Source organism: Harpia harpyja, chromosome 8 (genome assembly GCF_026419915.1).
Source record: "Harpia harpyja isolate bHarHar1 chromosome 8, bHarHar1 primary haplotype, whole genome shotgun sequence".
Lineage (NCBI taxonomy): Eukaryota > Metazoa > Chordata > Aves > Accipitriformes > Accipitridae > Harpia > Harpia harpyja.
In genome coordinates, this window is record NC_068947.1 from 15,135,258 (window position 1) to 15,148,480 (window position 13,223).

At 40.4% G+C, this 13,223-nt stretch overlaps 1 protein-coding gene across 1 annotated transcript in view; it reads right to left on the reverse strand.

The window, feature by feature from the left end:
• The window catches only part of SIM2 (SIM bHLH transcription factor 2), a 64,069-nt gene that overhangs the window by 6,159 nt on the left and 44,687 nt on the right, over positions 1–13,223 (reverse strand). Inside the window, exons 9-11 of the mRNA XM_052794269.1 lie at positions 8,470–8,617; positions 6,420–6,588; positions 4,883–5,291 (exon numbers count right to left, since the gene is read on the reverse strand). Of these exons, the coding sequence (XP_052650229.1) occupies positions 4,883–5,291; positions 6,420–6,588; positions 8,470–8,617 (726 nt within the window). The remainder of the gene's footprint in view (positions 1–4,882; positions 5,292–6,419; positions 6,589–8,469; positions 8,618–13,223) is intronic.

The following is a 13,223-nucleotide window of genomic DNA, read 5'->3' on the forward strand; positions in this document are numbered from 1 at the left end:
GTTTGACTAATCTGGTACACTGGTTTTAGTGTTTTTCCCACTTGAGACATCCACAGGAGTGATGGGTTTGGTCTCTTACTGCAGCATGGAGTATTGTTAGTTTATGGCTCTACTCTAATCTTGGAACAAAAGATTGTCCTTTTCCATTTTCAGAGCCCACACTTCTAAGAAGCTGAAGCATCACAGCAACCAGTTGGCCCCTGTCTTATTATCTTCATTTTTGTAAACTCGAATTCTGCTGGGCTGATGGCTGCCTTCTTGGTACCAAGAAGTAATTTGCATACTTGGGAGATTTACAGGATATTATCCATTTTGTTCTATCCTGTTTCTCAAACGTAGTTTTCATCTCTTTTGTTGATGAAGAAGGTAAGCGTCTGGTTAATTGTTTGCAGGCTTCCATTAAAGTTGTCAGCACATTCGTGGAGTTACACCAGACAGTTAAGCAAGTTGCATCTGCAGTTTAACAAAGCACAGTCATTCTTGTCCAATCACATTCAGAACAGTTACTGGAGCTAGACTTAAATCTGCTTTTGTCTTCCTTTGCAGACAGAAACACAAGGATGCCCTGGGACAGGCTCCTCCTGGGGAGTTTTTCATACAGAAGTTAATAGAAAGCTGACCAGCAGCTTTGTATTGCTGTAGAAGGGCAGCAGCCTAGGATTGCTTCCACCCATCTGGTGTGTGGGCAGTTGCCAGACTACCTGCCTCAGCAGGTGCACAGGGATCCCATGCATTCTGCACTTCCCCAGCGCTGAAAGCACTTTACAGCCATTGAAGTCAGTGCATCAATTTGGGTTACTTTCCTGACCACTATTCTGCCAGAGCAACTCAGCTATGCCAAGTGAGGTAGACACAGTGCACGTCCAAGGTTGTGTATCACACCAGAGTGATAGCAGCTTTCTAGAAGGCCCTTTATACTTACTTACACTGCCTCCATTCATAGCAGCCTACAACTGCAACAGTGAACTCGGTCCTTCAGGCATCATGTCTCTGGTAATTCTTGCCAAGTAGCTCTGCTTTCCTGCTGGCACACAGGGTACAGTTCGGGCAAGTTGAGGGAAAACCTGAAGATAAGAGCCCCATCACCTGGCAGCCTGCTCAGATTTAGCATCCAACTATCCAAGTGGGAACAGGAAAGCTACTCTAGCAGGGGTTGGTCTTTGTTTAAAACATGTCTATTCATAGATCACTCGGTATACTAAAGGAATCTTTCCCCTGTCATAGTGCTGCAGCAAGGAGCATACCCTCCTCGCCTTTAAATAGTGCAGTCAAAGATCAGATGGTGCTCAACAGGGAAAGATGCTTGCAGAAAAGGTATTATTTAATTCACAAACATGCCTTTCTGTACCAAGATATTAATGGGTAGAGCTGCTCCTCGTTCTCCCATTGCCCCTGTCTACTTCAGTAAAAATGAAAGGCAGGCGTCTTGGAACCAGGTTAAAGTAAAGGAAGACTGGTACTCAGCATTGACCTTCATACAAAGGTGTGCAGTCCTTATCAGCAGAGTTTTGCATCCTGTCTGTTTTTTAGGGCACAGCTGAAGCCCTCTTCATGCATGCTTTGTCTTGCATAATCTTTCTTGGGCTTTCTGATCTCCACTAATCTAAGAGTGTACTCCTGACACTACATGTTTTGAAAAGACAATATGCCAACACTTGAATGTTGACATGTAGCCCATGATGTTTCAGTATGTTTCCTAATCCTTTGTACAAGAGGACCTTCAGAGAAGAGGAGCAATTACTCAATTGCTCTGAGTTTTGTTGAAGACACTAACTGCAAATCATCTGAGGCATGAGGTGATGTTGTAATTACTATGTTCTGCATTATTGTCCCTCCAAAAACAATAGTAAGACAACATGATCTTCAAGACCTCTTTGTCCTAGTGGAATACACTTTTCAAAGAAGATGTCATGTGTTTCTTCCGGTAGTCACAGGCTAAAACTGGGGAGTTGGTTTGGGGAAGGAAGATAGATCAGAGCTTTTTCACAGATTTTCTTAATACTCTTCATCATTTCCTGAGTTTTGGCATAATTAGTGACACTAAGCTTCACACAGATAGTACAGATTGGGCAACAGCATAACTTAATGAGAAGTGGGTACTGTGGTACTCACAGTAGTAATGTATCCATTCAAGTGTACAAAGGAAACTTCCCTGACTAAGAATATGGTTGCCTTCTCTGAAGTGAGTTTCTTTTCTGATGACTAGGACAGCTGGAAAAAAGTGGAAGAAGCTTCAAAACCAGATTCTGAGGCAGCAGCATCTGATTGGCAGGCAGTTTTATCTGCTACGTGCTTTTCCAGAGCTTTGATGGCTTGGCATGATCATCTTAAAATCTCTGATCTCTCCAAAAGAAGCTATTTTCCATAGAGAAAAATGTCTCTGGCCTACGGCATTTTGGCAGATGCTTCTATGGATGTGATGTGGAATAGCCCTTGCATCCAACCCGGTTGCCAGATGTCATATTTGGCATTGCCTTTGGATTGAAGATAATGACGCTAAGCAGATCCTCTCTGCTTTGAAGCTTACTGGCTGTCAGTTTTTCAGTGAACTACTGGAAAAAGCAGCAGTTGACAATGTAAGGAAGATCAGATGCCCCTTTCAATTCAAAGAAAAAAGTTGCTTCCAAAGATTCAGATTTCTCTTCTGCCACCAGCCTCAGCAAAAGTACAACAGGGCTAATTCTACCTCAGGAGGAAACAAACTCTGGAACAATTAGATATAAATCTTCTTTGCAGTGGAGGTTATGTTTTTCTTTCCCCCTTTATAACACTGTGTGTGAATTCAAGCAATGATCTCTGACAAGGCCTGAGTTTGACCATAATCTTTTTTCCTTCCTAAATAGTACAACTGTAAGTGCTTTTGCAGAGAATTAATTGTACCAAGTCAGTTTTAATGAAATGCCCAATAGCTAAACATCCATTAAAATACATCTGTGCTTAAAAGAGAACCCACATATTCCAACTTAAGCAACAAAATCTTAAGTAGAGGTAGAAACAGAAGAAAGAACTGCTGGTATCACAGCTCCATTTTCCTGTTCATGAGGAAATGGTGAAGGTATGCATGCATGATGAAATTTAAAAATACCAGCAGTTGCTTGCAATTTTTTGTAGAGATATTTTTTTACCCTAACATATTTAACAGTATTCCTGTGGAATCCTTCTGACAATATATTTACTAGAAGTTATCTGCCCATATCAACCGACTGATGGTAAATTGCTTGTCTGCTGCTATGCTTACTGGGCTTTTCTGGCAAATGTTATGGCCACAATCAATTTTACAGACTGTTCTCTGAACAGGCTGTTCTTTCCACATCCATTCTCAGTGTATCTGATGGCACCCTCAGACCAGCAAGGGGTGGATCTACTTTCTCAGTCAGTCTCACAGCATCTGTTAGTCTGGAAGCAGAGAAGAAAAGCTGGGCTGACTTCTGGACACCTAGAATAGCTTTGTTCCTCCAGACTTACTGGGGATCTGCAGGACTTACTTCAATCCTTATACTTATCCTCAAAAGATGTAGGGATTTTTCTTTTCCACAAAGATACAGCATCTTTAGAAAGGACAAAAACATTTCTTATTTTTGGTCTAAAGCTACTCCTTTTCACACCCAGTCCACAATAGCAACAGAAGAAAGCCAGCACATTAGAGGTGCATGAGCTCAGAAAAAGCACTTAACCTGCACTAGACTGTAAGAAGAGCTTCAGTCTTGCTCATTTTCAACGTAAACATAGAACCGTAAAATAAAATGCTGCAGTCAACTAGGTGAAGTCAATCAGCTAGGTGAGGTCAAATAGTCCTATGAAGGACAAAACCCTGGGCAGAAGTTATTTGCTTCTCTGTGGGAGACACATTCAATGTCTGATACCGTCTTCTGTCTGATGTAGCAAGCTCAGCTTTTAACACCTGCAGATATTCCCTTCAGAACTAGGATTTCTAATGTTATGTCCCTAAGTGAATAAATGCTTGTTTCTGGTACTCAAGAATCTTGAGCCTATCTTTTCTAGCTCTTTTATTTTAAATTTCCACTACTGCTTCCTCTGTCCCATCCTCGATGAAGCTAAAACAAAGGAGTGTTTCCATCTAACTTTATAAAAGTATGTCAACCAGTCAGTCTTCATCAGTGATTTTTAACTAATCAAAATGGTGTATGCAGATAGGTGTGATGTATATGAGATCTAAGTATTAGAGTGTATCTTGAGCTTGTTTACATTTAGTTACTTTATAGCTTTGCAAGGTTATTTCTTATAGGTTGCCACCTCAGAGATGTCAATGTCTTCAGTGCTTTCCTCAAAGTGTTTGAGCTGACCACCTGTACAGAGAGATAATGCTGTTGATTGGGGAGGAGCACTGGAGATATTTTCAAATAAAGCAGAAGACAGTGCATTTCATTTACTCATTCACTGTAGTAACTGTAAGGTAAAGACATTCAGAATGGCTTCACACTCAGAAAGGACAACCTTCAATTTTTATGGAAATAGATCACGTTTATTTTAATTTCTGTATGTGAGCTGAAGTACATTTGTTTCTGACTTCAGCAATGACTTACCTGAGCAATTCCACTAAATAACTCTGATAGTGCAAAACATGAAGGTAAACAGTGTTAAAGGAGGTGGTATCTCTGCCCTGTTCTAAAAGTGATTCTGATGAATACATTTTTGCAACAGATGCTTTGATAATATTCCTAAACAAGTGCTGATGGTAATGGGACAAGGGATGAACATGTAAATACTATAAACATAGTGGTTGTTACACTTCACTGTTTCTGATTTTCTGTATTTCCTAAACACCTTGTAATCCCTGTTTTCAAACTACAATTACAAATCTTTCCCAGACACCCCACAGCTTTGCTTTTCCTTTTTTTCTTTTTTTTAAAGTGACACCCACCTTCATAACTCTGTGCAAGATTATGTCGGATGATGTTCACTGGTTGATCAGGAAGATTTTTGGATGGTGACTGGCTGTTGGGTACCAAGGAGTTGGCATAATGCCACTGGCATTCTCCATTTGTCTGCAGCGTACTCAAGAAAAATCGAGCCACTTCACAAGGTGCTCCTTGAGACTGCCCAAACTTTGAAGGCAGCATTTGCTTTTTGCTACTGAAGACATGAGAATCTACAGGGAAGTGTCCATAATGGTACGAAAAAGGCAAGCTATATGACGGGGCATATAAAAGTTCACTGTTTTCTGAATGGAAGTTTTGTTCTTGAATGGTGGCAGCATTCACTGCAGGGCTGGATCGCCAGTTTCCCACCTGGCTGCATTCCAGTTTGTCTGTTTGGAATGAGCTGTATTGCTGGGGGAAAGAAAAAAAAAAAGGGGGGGGGAAGAGAGTTAAATGACTAACTTTTATATGAAACCACATAACATATCATACAGGCGCCCAGAGCTGGGCCTCCCTGAACTGCAATCTCACTGGCTAAAGGGACCAGTGCATTTAAAGTTCTTTGTCTTCATGGTAACTTTACCTTCACTTAACATGGGAGCAAAAACCTATTTTGTCATCCTAATGTTAAAGGTTTATTTGATAATTTTGCCAGTTGGATTTTAGCTAGTAAGTGTAGGCAGTTGTAAATACCAGAGGGCAGAAGTTTGCTGCAAAGCACTGGAAGTCACTGATAAGTGGAGTAGCAGACCACGAATATGATTTTGCGTATGTTGGCTTGTCAAGCTTTAGAATGGTAGGAAGACAAAATCTGTCCTTTGCATCAGCTCCTCTTACCACTGTCTCCCACCCTCCTCTCCAGACTCCAAAGGCTTTTTGGGGTCTCACTGTTTTGCACGCAGTATATGTGCTAGCTGCATTCACTGCTGTTTTAAGGTAACAGTAGCCCCTTCCAGCAATATTCATTGCAAAGTCTCAGAATGTCTCATGGTGGGTGTCAGTCTCACCAACTCAGTTTTATGGATAGTCTCCATAGTTTCCCTTCACACCTGGTTCTAGTTTACCCAGTGACAGCAAGAGATATTCCAAATCCCACTCCAATGCTCTGTTTGCTAGGATTCATTCTTATGATGCATTCTCCAGCATAAGGAAACTGCTAATACCTATGTGACATTAAGAATTCTGCATATCAACAGTGACTGAGGTGCATTCTACACGAGCGCAAATTTTCACAACACAGCTATTCTTAGTAATTGTTTTTCTTCTTTTTACCAAGAAAGCACACTGTTTTTGAAGTACTTTACATACTTCATATCCAAAGGTTTTTGTGTTTGCATCCCTCGCCAGAGTTGGTTTGTACTACTTGTGCTGTCCACCCCAAGAACAAAAAGGTCTAATTGTATTCCGGCCTGCAAGGGAGTTCCTGCAGCAGAGCATACTATAGTCAGTCTTACAGTAAGTTCAGTTCTGGATGATCTCTGTCCTGTCCCAAGCACTCTATGATAACAATTCTTAAATAAATATTGCTGAAAAAATTACCTGTTGTGGGTAAGGCGTTGTTCTGAGTTTTGCCTTCATTTTATTACTTTTGGGTTTTACTATTTTCCTTGTTTCCTGCGAGGTAGATACTGAGTTTCTGCATGAAAACTGTGACTTAGAAATGGTAACCTGGTCCAGTGACAACTGAAGTTCCTTATACTCAATATCTCTGCAAAAGAACAGTCCAATAAATTACATACTCAAACATACCACACAAATCCAAAATAGCTGCTTTGAAAATACATGTTAGCTTTCACAATGTTTTCATTTTCATTCTTCCAAGATTTTCACTGAGTCTGCAGTGCAAGTCTGGGGATGTCAGCAGGCAGTGAATTTTATGGTCTGATCCCGTCCCCACGCAAGTCTATCACAAACGTTCCACTGGGAACCGCATTAACATCTGTACTAAGTATCCCCACTCTCTGAAGCTAAGCTCTGCCAACTTCTTCTCAGCAATCCGTGGCACCCTGCAGTTTGGAATCAGTCATGTCAGCTGATAGAAAGACACAGATCAATTCATCTGTCTCCTCCTCAACGAGGAATTGGTCTCTGCCTTGGCTGTCACAATTATGCCCGAGGAAAGGAAAAGGAGCCATGTTCCTCTCCTGTCAGCACAATTGGCTTGTAGCTAGACCGCGGGAGCGGCAGTGTAGTTTTTCTAACAGTCTCTAGACTTACTTACATTTCTGCTCTGTTATCTTCAGTTTTATCTGCCCCACAGACAGGGCAGATTTTTGTACAAAAGAGGCTAAAAGATCAAGATCAGACTATGGATCATATTTTGAAACATCAGTTGATACAGTTCTGATGATTAAATGGTCTCCCCTGGTTTTGTCAGTAGCAACAGTGGAGCATATTTTTGAAAGGATAACTAGAAAAAAACCTACTTCTCTCTCAATTTCTATCTAGAACTCATTTCCATCACTTTTTGATGGTGAGTAACCTGGAAGTAAATTCAACTCCAAGAATATGCTGTATATATCCCTGGCACAGTGTCCTCCTTTTCACTCAAATCACTTGCCCCGACTCATGGGACTCAAGCAGGTTGCAAGACTGAGTCCTTCCCTCATGCTGCTGGCTGTCACATCTGTACAGGAATGAGGGCAGCATTAGCCAGCGTGTCTAGAGCTGAGTACCTGCTTCAGGTAGTTTAAGGAAACACCCTATGGTTTCTCAACTCATCCACTTTAACTCCGCAAAGTCAGATATCAGAGACAACATTGTAATATGCAAACACACATGATCCTACCACACACATCATGCAAACACATCTTACTTTCAAGTCGGATACAAAATGGACCAGTCTAGATAAAAGAGTGTATAGTTCCCTGCTTTTTTACACTATTCAACACAAAGGGTGCCCACTATCCCTCCCCCCCCGATAGTCTCTTCAGTCACAGTCTGTTTCACTATTATTTATCCTTCTTATTCAATATAGATTTCTGTCTCTCTCAGGTTTATATCAAGATAGGAATTTTGTAATGCCTTCACGACTTGAACTAGAATTCATAAACTGCAGGTCCAAACCGCTGTACATTCACCAGCTCAGTGGGAGCGACTTGCCATTGTGAGAATGTAGTCTTGCCCTGAGTGTCTGTGCAACCCAAGGCAAGTGAGGGAATCCTTGGTGATTCACCCGCCCCTGAAAGGAATAATGCTTCCTACCATGTCTCCGTCTCCCAAATTCACACTGTGATCTCTTCTGGGTAGCAGTGGCTTTCACTGTGTCTGGACAGCCCCAGCACAGTTCTGATGCCAATTACAGAACTGGGGTCCAGGTCTAACACAAATGGCTACAAGTGGTATTACATTCAAGCATGTAGTGTACAAGGTAATCATCAGGAATACTAGCTATTTTCAGCTCAACATAACTAAAAGAGGAAGGATATGAGTAGAGAAAAGTGGCTGTAACATGCAACACCAGAATGATACTGGAAGACACAAGTAAAGCAACCTTAAAGGATTTAATTAGTAATGAATCAATTACTGATAACACGCAAAATGAATCGATTACTGATAACACGTAATGGTACAAAGTATTTTGACTTACGTAAGGACATAATTGACACTCACTATGCAGTGAGGCCGTGATGAACGGCTGTTATGCACAATAGTAGCGTAGCTCTGTACCCAAACCCAGCCTCCATGCTTGGACAGTAGTCGATAGTACTTGGTTGTGACTTGGCCTTTCACCAGCACTGTGAATGCAATAAAGAAAAGCATTTTGCATTGCTTGGACTTGTGACCACTTCCTGGAGAGATTTATTTGCAAGGCAGGGACTTTTCTCCCTCCTTCCCCTCCCTTAAACCTCCTTCTTCTCCCACCAAACTTTAAATAGCTCCCCTGCAAAGGTATCTGTCCTGCCCCTTTACATAGTTTCACAAGGTCACGTTATTGTTTACAAATAGTATGTTGCAAACTATTAAGGTTTGTCTTCCTTATTTTCCAGTTCACCCTGCTCTCTTATGCTTACATTCTGCAAAAACACTTACTGTTTCTAATCTTCTAACTGAAAAAGAAAAGTTCAAGGCAGCAGAAGTATTTTGAAGCCGACACAACTAGCTTGAATTTTTCCAACGTGTTTGGAAGCACTTTTGTCATTCATAGCTTGATTGATTATTGTGTATTTTGCAATGTATTTTATGCTATAATGCTTTTTCCTCTGTAAGCTCTATATTGTGAAGAATGATTTAAAAGGGTAAAATTAAACTGCTATTTGGTTCTTAAGCACACAAATAAAGACAAGGACAGAGAGGTGAATCAGTTGCCTGATAGATTTCACTAGAAATGTAATCCTCTATACACCAGTTTGGATTCTCTGAACAAAGATATTTTGGCGTAAGGCTATGCTATATTAGGAGTTGTGCAGCATCTCTAAATATTTAATCTACCCACAGATATTTCTGGTTCAGTGCCAATAATTTATCTAATGATTCACTAGAAGGTAATGCCCAGCCTTCAAAGGTGGTTCTTCTGTTGTGTGACCCTGGAACATTCCTCTAGGAAACTCCATCTTCTTACTTTTCTGTACAATCAGTTATTTCTTTTAAATTAGGAAATAAGGGACTGAGCTTGCTACACAAACAATGTCCAAAAAAAGTGATCAATAGCAGCAATTCCTTTATATGATACATGATTAAGAAATGGAATTACTGCTTGCAAATGTAGGGCTTGTACTAGACTGAACTTAGTAGCAAAGTTCACTGTAATTTTGTTCTCTCACTGTACATGCTTGGTGCAGAAGCAGATACATTAATAAGGAAATCGAACAACAGCTTTTTCTTTCAGCCAACTCTAGTAGGGCAAATGACCACTTGAAAAGAAAATATATGACCTTGTAATTAGTATTCATAGAAGATTTTTCTGACAGGGAGGACATACAATATTAAATTGGGAACTAAAGAGTGCATAATCTTTGGGGGGTTGTTTACTGTTTGGTAATTAACTATACGGTTATCAATCACCACTGGGGTTGGCTTTTTTTGTTCAGTTGTTACTTGGAGGAATAGGGGTTTGTAATTTCAATAGTAATCAGAGACCGCAATAATGTGAATAATGTGAATAGCCCAAGGTAAGACTGACAGAAATAGAAGAGCAAGAGTTCTTGTTCTTGCTAAACAGTCCTCTAAGTCTGCAGCATATAGGTCATCTCTCTGGACTGCTTACTCTCCAATCTATCTGCACACATCACAACATGTTTAAAATTTTCTTCAAATCCACTTAATCTCCCTAAGAAAATCAGGCTCTTACAAAATGGGTATAGGCAGGTCTTTCTGAAAGTGTCAGTTCTCCTTCCATTACAGGATATGGTATCCATTTGTTCAGAAAGCAGCAAGATAAACAACAACATCTTGCAGGACATTCAAAAACCCACCCTCGCTGACACCAAGCCACTGCTATCTAGAGTTTGAAGTCTCTCTTAGATATCAGCTTTTTGCCTCATACTTGCTGGTGTACTTTTCATGCCTACATTTCTACTATGGGGTGCAGGTGTGCATATGTACAGATATTTAATAAATCTTGAGGAATAAGTGCGTAAGTATGTAAACACACCTACAAAATATAAAGGCATGTGTACTCTTTAAGTGCAACATATCGCTCCAAGGTAAATGTCTTGTAGCTGCTACTCAAAGATTCAGCATAACGATGCAAATGGGGGTGTTCTAAAAATATTTGTTAATAATCAGCTATATTCCATGGAGTCACTATGTTTCTTTGTGTTCCACAATCCAAATGGTCCAGTTCTAGGAAATGATGGTTACATTTTGGCCTAGATCATCTAACAGATATTTTTTGTAATGTGGTCTAGGCTTTTCAGAACTAAGTCTTCCTGCTATCTTAATGGTCACGTTTTCCTTGAATTCAAAATGCCTTGCTACTCAGTCTTCCAAAACAGAAATTAATGCTGTAATGGATCACTAGCTATAACAAAGTTCTTCTGTGTGCTTTGGGACTAGTTTTGACTTTCTCTCTCTCTCACTCATTTTTTTTGAAATCCCTGTTTTAGCTCTCCAGTTAAGACAGTATTTTAAAAGATGTGAAAACCACTGAGGACTATAGTGTTCAGCTTTCCTTCCTAATTATATGGATAAACCAATATTTCTCCTGGGATGGGGGAGGACTCCGTGTCTCCTGCATTTTTAGCAATCTGGGGAAAGTCTGACCTTGGCTAGGGGACAGTAACTGTGCTTCCGATACAGTAAATGAGGTCAATTTCCATTTGGCCCTGTGTTAAATTACCCTGTTTGATGCTGATTGGGAAACCTCAGAAATGGGAGTGAGGTAAATCCACTACCAAGACAATCTGTGCAGTCTCAGACTTCTTGGTGGCCTCCGCTGCAATCAAACAGGGAGGATTCAGTGGCTTTAGCCTTAGCTCTTAGATGTGCCATTTTTAACTGGGTGTTCCGCTGTTGTGGTTCCCTCCTGGTTTAGCAGGCAAGCTGAAAAAGGCACTGGGCTGGCTGGGCTGGTCCTTTTAGTCTGTCATAGATGGCTATTTTAAAAGGCTCCAGCAGACTCACGGACATGTGGCTGGAGTTCCTAGCCTGCACTTAAGGATACCACTAAGAGAAATGGACTTCTTGGTTCCACGCTCGCAGCAGTTATTGTTTTAGCTTCCCTGACGCACACAACCTGGCATGTCATTGGTCCAGCCCTTGAGCAGCATGGTCAGTGGATTGTGCTCTAGCAGACTCTACAGTTCTTTTGCCCTCTTAAAAAATAGTACAGCTCTGCCAGAAGGCTTGATTGCTGGGGCAGCAAAAGTAGACTCAATGCCATGGACAGAGTGTAAATTATAAACACATAGGTTGACTTCCGGGAAGCAGCAAAACTGGTGATGACATCAGCTGGGGCTGGGGCTTTCCTTGCCAAGGCACAGAGATATGACTCTTGTAAAAGTTTATGTGGGAAGAGCAATGATGTTACAACATGTGGGATGCACAAAATCCTTCTCACGGAGAGATGATGGTACAAATGAAGTGATTTCTCTGAGGCCAGAAAAATATTTTGTCTATACTGGAACAGTGGAATATTTTGTCTGTACTGGAACAGCTTCTTCATCCTGTCTTTCAGAATGCAAGATCCTTAGGCAGCAACTCATTATTTGTGTGGCCATATTTCCCCAGTTGCAGAGCAAACAGTGTGTATATTGATGGTGATATAGAAATAAATAACACTAGTTCAAATGCCAGAAGCTTCTTCATATAGCTGGAAGCTAATCAAATGTTTAAAACAGGAAACACTGTTTGCTGCCAGCACACCTTAGGCAAATATTCACATCTACATTTTCCTCATAGTCGGATGTTCTTGTTATATCCCTTCTAACTTGTTCTCCTCACTGTTTTCCTTTGTTTTGTTCTCTGTGCTGCCTAACTTAAAGTTCAGTTGCTTTAGATCTTCAGCTGGGGAATTTTTTTTCCTCTTTGAAAAAGCAATTTGTTACCCTAGTTTAGGGCTGCCTTTTTTTTTTTTCTTTACTTTTTTTTCTTAATACCCTTATTAGGTGTAAGATGTTTCTCTCCAGATTTTTTCATCAGATGACACTTAATCACCAGATTGCTTTATGCTATGTCAAACTTGCCAACCTTTTACTGTTCATGTTCCTAAGACATTTACTGATGGATGGTGGGGGAGTTATAACAGTGCTCCCCAGAGGAAGTTTGTACACTTTACATCTGTTTTAATAATTCCTATTACTTGGTATTCTAACCATGATTCTGCACTGTTCCCACTGTTGCCCAAGCGTAAGCCCTTATTTTTTGTTTCATGGCATTTATTTGCTTTGAAACTTTCATAAATTTCTATGTATATATGTCTTGCATTTTTTTCTGGTTTTAAACTTTACAATAATTAATCTTCGTAATTCAGATACAGTATCTAGAGAACTGCTTTTAGTTATTCTGTTTGTTTGAGGTTTTTTTTCTTGTGGGAGGAGCGGGGGGGAGTTATTCAGCAAACATGATTTGTCTGTTTATTTAAAACTCCAGTATACATAGATGAAACTGGCAGCCAAAGTACAAGTCTTTTACCACTCACACAGAATTATCCATTGCTCTGCTCTAAAATGGAAAACTGTTTTCCAGAGATGATTGTGGCTATAATGGAATCATCTCCATACTGGTTGACATAGGTATTTCAAATAGTCTTGTGAAAATAATGAGTGATATTTTGTATAGGTCAACAGTCACATCCAGATGCAGATGTTAACACTACAAAGAGGATGCCCCCGACAGGACATTACCATGTACCCTGGTCATTCTAGTTTTTAGTTTGGAATGGCCCAGAATATGCAATGGTGT